This window comes from Papaver somniferum, unplaced genomic scaffold, assembly GCF_003573695.1.
Source record: "Papaver somniferum cultivar HN1 unplaced genomic scaffold, ASM357369v1 unplaced-scaffold_137, whole genome shotgun sequence".
Lineage (NCBI taxonomy): Eukaryota > Viridiplantae > Streptophyta > Magnoliopsida > Ranunculales > Papaveraceae > Papaver > Papaver somniferum.
In genome coordinates this window covers 19,685,844-19,692,760 of record NW_020622934.1, presented here as the reverse complement: position 1 = coordinate 19,692,760, position 6,917 = coordinate 19,685,844, and the positions used below count along the sequence as shown (strand labels likewise).

Genomic DNA, 6,917 nt, shown 5'->3' with positions numbered 1-6,917 from the left:
GGAACCTTTAACTTAGAGGATAATGCCTGGAAAGATATAATGATACGTATACGTATCCAAGTTTATTAGTGAAATTAGAATGTCAAGAAAAGCTAGTCAGAGTCCTTAGCTTCAATGAGGCACTAAAAGTAAACACCAAAGAGCTGTGATTCTAATGAGAAGTTTAACCGAACACTTGTTAAGGGATATGAATATCCAGCGAAAGTTGAGAGGATTGATTATGACAAATTATTTGGAAGCCACGAATCACGGTGATGTTCAATTGCACTTGGCAACAAAAGGGATTATGATACAGATTGATCAATTAAACGACTACATCTCAGTAATTGATCTATCATCCAATCACCTTCACGGAAACATTCCAAAAGAGATAACACTGCTTTCTTCGCTTAATTTGTCCCGTAATCATTTCTCTGATGATATCCCAGAAAGTATTGGAAATTTGTCCGGGCTACAGTCTTTGGATAAACTGTCTGAGCGTATTCCACAATCTTTAGCAGTAATCGAAACTCTTGCGGTTCTAAACTTATCCTTTAATAAGTTGAGTGGCAAGATTCCTCGAAGTCCTCATTTTGATACAGTGAGTGTGGATGGTTCTGCTTTTTCAGAAAATGAGTTATTGTGTGGATATCCTACAAAAAAAAGTTCGCAATGACGATGCTAATCCTGCAAATGAGTTAGATGAAGCCGATCAAGAAAATGCAAAAGAAAAGTTGTTGGTATATGATATTGTTGCTTTGGGGTTTGCAGTTGGATTCTGGGGTCTTTTCTTTGTTTTGTATCTAAAGAAACATAAATGGTGGTTTCCGTACTGGAGAATTGTTGATTACGTTGTTGTTAAAATAATGGATTATATCCAGTAATAATGTATTCTTCTCTGCTTGAATTAATCCTTAGGCATGTTAAAATTGATGTTATTTTACTATTGGTTGTAAGATTTCTGTTCCATCACTTAAAACTTCCTCGAAATACTGTTAGATATCTAGAAAGGTTCCTCTTTCTCTTTAGTTAATACGTACGGGGCCTAGTATTCGAGCGAATGAAAGTTCTACTTCCGGCTGGATGATTTTCTAGGATGAGTAAGTATCCACGTGAATATTTGTTGTTTTGACCCTGACAATCACAACCTTGGGCCACTGTGCTTTTGATTGCACCCTCCTCCCCACCACGACATAAATACACAAGACCACTGAATATCCAGAGTGCTTTCGTTCACTTGACTTTCAATATCTTAGTTCACGACGATCATGTTAAGAATGTGACGAGGTTATAGTTGTTTTCAGGTTTCACTATTCAGGTAGTTAGATCTAGTTTCTTTTACAGTAAAATGAAGTTCCTGAGTTGAAAGAAAGATGACATGATTATAACAAACGGCTCACACATTTCATTATCATGTCGTAAAAAGCAATATGTTCAAACCCTGGATTGAACTACATTTTTATCTAAACAATACAATTTGCAATCCTTTAATTACATTTCAATAATCCGAAAGCTCTTTCACTAATTATCTTATCCAAGGGTTTCCCTTGTTGCTGCTAACAAGATGAGATGGTTTCACATTCTTAAGAGCAACCAAGACTGCACTATTACACTTAAACCCACCTCCTAATGCAATCTGCCAGATACGATTGTTTTTATCCATCCATCCTTTAGCTTCAATGTAGGCTAACTCATACCAAATTGAGCTCGATGACGTGTTTCCAAATCGATGAAGAGTCATTCGTGAAGCCTCTACATGAGCAGGCGAAAGCTTTAGGTTATTTTCTATTTCATCGATTACTGCTCTTCCACCAGCATGTATACAAAAATGCTCAAATGCAAGTTTGAAATCAGGAACGTAAGTCTTGGTTTTTGGATTCTTTACTACTTTGTTGGCCACTGTACTAATGAGTTATCGAAGTTTTTCTCCAAATGGAAGCACAAGAGGACCTAGAGTGGTGATATTTGTCCGTAATGCTGACCCTGCAACGGGCATGACAGATTTAGATAGGAAGACACCCAGTTTACCAGTGTCATCTTCGTAGTGGCCCATACATTTATAAGCTTCTTCGTCTGAACCATAGTGAGTTCTCACAGTATGAACTAATTTATACTTAGCTTGTCGTTTATCTTGACTTCTGTTGGAGAGGAGTACCGCAGCTCCACCGACACGAAATAAACAATTAGCTATCATCATAGATTTATCATCTCCATCATAACCACACAAGGTAATGTGCTCAGTGCTCACGACAATGGCACAAGTGTTTGCGTGAACCTGAAGCATTCCCTTGGCAAGATCAACTGAAATGACTCCAGCGCTGCAACCCATCCCACTCAAATCAAAGCTTTTAACGCTACTTTTCATTTTATATTTGTTAATGATCACGTCGGTAAACGAAGGAGTAGTGTTGAACAAACTACAATTCACCACGAGAATACCAATTTCCTCGGGTTTGATGTTGGTATTGGAGAAGAGATTATCCAAAGATCCAAACATAACATCCTCTGCCTCTTTCCTAGCAAACTCTAAGGTCCGACTTGGAGGTTTCATGTGCATTCCTTCGGGAAGACAAGTCTCTTCACCTAGTCCAGACCGCTCGAGAATCTTACGTTGAAATTCAGCAGAAGAGTCACTTAAGTTACAATAACGTTTAACACCTTCAAGGAAATATTCAGATGGCACTTGAAGATGAGTAGGTGGGCGATAACAGGTGAAATCGACTACGTAGACTGTTGGAGGATGTTTCCTCATCATGTTAATGACTGAAACAAAAACGAGGACTCCCGCACAACTTACAATTGTTCCGAATAGATTGCACCTGATGATATGGTGACTAAGCCAAAGCTCATACGCATCCTCATGTTTCGTCTTATCACTGGCTTCAACTAGGATAAGAGGATAAAAAGTACACTAACAGGGATAACGGGAATGAAGTAATGGTATTACTAATCAGCAATTCTAAAATTCATGCTCTTCATCAAATTTGATTTGCTATACACGAGAATGCCTTTCGCTTATATTTTGTAATGCGAAGAGCTAATTAATGGCAACTGCAAGATGAAACTTAGCTTATATAAAGACAACTCTCTTTATTGATGTTTAGAAAATTTCTTAAAATTAAACACAAGCTCTAATCTTGCTCATATGATCAACCACAACTTTGGTGATCATATATATATAGAACTATGAATTCCTTTTCCTAGTCCTATTACTTTATTACATGTCTTTCCTTTTCTTAGAACTAGATGACTTCTAATTCCCTTAGGATTACATCAATTTCATAATCTTGTCCTAACCAACTTGTTAGTGACTTCTATGTTGAAGTTAATCCAACATTCTCCCCCTTAAGCTTCAACTGTGCTTGTGAAAAATCTTGTATGTATGATGGTGCTCTCGTCTCACATGGCTCGGTGTAGACAAGCTCTGATACCAATTAACTTGTTTCAATTCTAGCAACTGGGGCAAAAACTTCATCAAAATCTATGCCTGATTCTTGTACATATCCTTTAGCTACAAGCCTTGCTTTGTATTTATTGACAGTACCATCAGCATTCCGTTTTATTTTGAAGATCCACTTAAGACCAATCACTTTTACCCCACCTGGCTTATCAACTAGAAACCAAGTCTTGTTTCTGTTGATTGAAATAATTTCTTCTCTACATGCTTGTGTCCATTTAGTCGAGACCTTTGCTTCCTGAAAATTCCTTGGTTCATCATTAACAGAAAGTAGCATAATCTCACATTCTTCTAACTCTTTTTCTATCAGATTTCTGAAAGCTTGAATCTGTCAAATGCTTCACTCTTTTCTTTCATAAGAATAGACCACATATATCTTGAGAAGTCATTTATAATAACAAATATGTATTTGTTATTTGCGAGGGTTTGTGGTGTAATAGGACCACATAAATCAGCATGAAGAAGCTCTAATGTCTTTGAGGCTCTGAATGTTGTTGCTTTTGGAAAACCTTGACGCGTTTGTTTCCCAACTAAACATGATTCACAGATCCTTGATTCATCGTTTATCTGTGGTAGCCCTCAAACCATCCTGTTCTGAGACATAGTTTTTAAGGTTCTGAAACTTATGTGTCCTAACCTTGCGTGCCACTTCCATGTATGATCATCCAGTCTCATATTCAGATACAATGGCCTTCCAATCATGAGACTTATCTTGTAGAGTCTATTCTGTGAGCGTGAGACTCTAACTAAAAGTCTTCCACTTGGGTCATGAACTGTTAGATAATCTTGTCGCATTCTAACATCACATCCAACTTTTGTAGCTTGTCCTAAACTTAGAATGTTGCTTTGTAAGTTTGGGCCGAAGTAGATGTTTGTGACAAGCTTCTGTTCTCCGGTCTTTCTCTGAAATAGAATTGATCCTTTCCCTTCAATTTCTACAGAAGATACATCCCCAAACTTCACTTGTCCTTTGATTTTCTCATTGAGTTCAAAAAAGTAGTGTCTCTTACCAGTCATGTGATTGCTGGCTCCATTATCTAAATACCAGATTCCTTCTTCTCCATCCTTTGATTCGTAGTTCTTTGGTATTAGGTTCCTTTCGTTTAAGAATACAACTTCGTGCATGAAAAGAGTTGTATCTGCTTCCCTTGTTTCATTCTGTTTGCTTCTTCCATCTTTGTATTCTTTCAGGGCATACAGAGGAAAGGTCCTGGTTTATCACATCTGTAACAAATAATGTTTGATCTATCCTTCTTTTCTTTCCCTTGGTTTTGATCATTCTGACTGTTGTTCTATCTTGTGAGTTAAACCTTCCTCCCCTTCCTCGGCCTTTGTTACTCTACCACCTCTTCCACGACCTCTTCCTCTTGTCGCAGAGTTTTGTTGGTAAGAGTTTGTGTACAAGAGTTTTCCTTGAGTTTCTCCATTGTTTTCTTCATCAAGGATTCTCTCTTCATATGCTTTCAATCTTCCAATTATCTTCATAGCTAGTCTTCTTTAAATCTAAGACTTGTTCGAGAGAAGTTATGATATGAATATACTTGGATCTTGGTAAACTATTGAGAAACTTCTTTACCAGTATCTTCATCAATGGATTGTCCAAGTGACGCAGCTTTTGAGGCTATCTCTGATAGCTTTCCTGCAAAGCTATCAATAGTATCAGTGTCTTTCATCTTCTCTTTCAAATTCAGACATTAAGGTTTGCAGACGGGCTTCTTTAACTCGATCAGCTCCGAGATTACGTGCCTTTATTGCATCCCAAATTTTCTTTGAAGTTTCCTGTTCACCAACTTGTAGAACAAGACATTCTGGTATTGCTTGAAAGAGTAATCCAATGGCAACATTGTTTTTGTCTGGGTCCAATGTACCAGGATCAATTGTTTCCCAAACTTTGTAGATTTTCATCAGTACCTTCATTCTCATGGCCCATACTGTGTAGTTTGTGGCGTTGAGGATTGGAACTTGTATTGATGGTGGCGTGAACTGTTTTGCACCCACAATGGTGGTTTCGTTTTCCATGGCTCAGAAACAAGCTCTGATACCAATTAATGGCAACTGCAAGATGAAACTTAGCTTATATAAAGACAACTCTCTTTATTGATGTTTAGAAAATCTCTCAAAACTAAACACAAGCTCTAATCTTGCTCATATGATCAACCACAACTTTGGTGATCATATATATATATATATATAACTATGAATTCCTTTTCCTAGTCATGTTACCTTATTACATGTCTTTCCTTTTCTTAGAACTAGATGACTTTTAATTCCCTTAGGATTACATCAATTTCCTAATCTTGTCCTAAACAACTTGTTAGTGACTTCTATGTTGATGTTAATCCAACACTAATGTGATCTGCTTGGTAATAGCAGTCTAGGATATATAGTATGTATTGTGTGTTGCTTGTATTATCTTAGTGACCAAGTCTTAAATGGTTGTCCCAATTTGGAATAATGAATATGTTGAATATTTAACAGTATAGTACGGTTGGAAGTTGAACTACCAAAAATTATTAATCTCTGATGAGCGATTTAAAAAAATATATGCCAATTTCTATAACAACTTAAATGGGAATTATCTTACACTACGTCAAATTTGGGTTTTTGTAACAATAGGATTCTTAACAAAATCTTTTTTGGTAACTCTAATAATCTATTATAGATCTAGCAACTCATATAAAAAGTTAGCAAATTAAGAAATAGTTACCATAATTTGGAATTAATTCATAAAAACTAAATAACTATTGAAAGTGTGAGATCATTAGTTATACACCCCTAACACATTTTACACTAAATCACTATTACTAATATTCCTACCCAAAATCCATGTATACCAAATCCACCCCATTTTTACAACTGTATGTCATTTTTAGTAGTAACACAATTTTACATAGCTAACACATTGATTTATTTTAAAATTTAGAAAATGTAAAATAAAATTATAGGATTTTATAAATCTTTTGTTTGGAACCAATTTCAGTTTTAGAACCTGAGAACAACTTATATCCTGGAACCAAAATGATATGGGAACTGTAACCTAACTTGGCTATTTTCCCAAATCTTCTAAGGACCGAAACCACACCCGACACAACTCTTTCAACCATTACACACCTGAAGAACTCGATCATCTTTCTTCCTTTATATCAGTTGAACTCAAATCCGTTTAATTTTTGTCTCCCATATACCGATCTATCTAGGTTGAAGGAATTAGAGGATTGAATCTCAGTCAATCAAGGAATTAGGCGTTTAATTTTGATCTCCCAAATCGTCTAATTTTGCTGAACTTGATCAATTACAAGTTGGTTTTATTTCTTTTTTTGTTGCTTTAAGATTGTCTAAAGTCTCTCAGATTTCATGCTATGCGAATTGGGTGTTGTCTGGATTATTATAACATTGGGTTTAGAAATTGGATTTACATTAACTAACCTAAATGCATGATATTGCCCAAAATATGTTTGCTTTCTTTAACGGATTGATTGAA

The 6,917-nt window shown here is 36.1% G+C and overlaps 1 protein-coding gene and 1 pseudogene across 1 annotated transcript; one reads left to right on the top strand and one right to left on the bottom strand.

Moving 5' to 3' along the window:
- Window positions 1-220: 220 nt before the first annotated feature.
- On the top strand, window positions 221-863 carry LOC113334659 (receptor-like protein 19). Its single transcript, XM_026580861.1, has 2 exons — window positions 221-517; window positions 609-863. Exons 1-2 carry the CDS (start codon window positions 221-223, stop codon window positions 861-863), a joined length of 552 nt encoding a protein of 183 aa, XP_026436646.1.
- Window positions 864-1,504: 641 nt separating this feature from the next.
- Window positions 1,505-6,303, bottom strand: LOC113334658 (annotated as a pseudogene).
- Between the last annotated feature and the right edge of the window lie 614 nt (window positions 6,304-6,917).

What these genes read in the sequence shown, in the direction of transcription:
- LOC113334659 (XM_026580861.1), top strand. Translation starts at nt 221, where the DNA reads ATGACAAATTATTTGGAAGCCACGAATCACGGTGATGTTCAATTGCAC. An exon ending in CAGTAATCGAAACTCTTGCG is followed by an intron (nt 518 to 608) that starts GTTCTAAACTTA and finishes CTGCTTTTTCAG; the next exon opens with AAAATGAGTTATTGTGTGGA.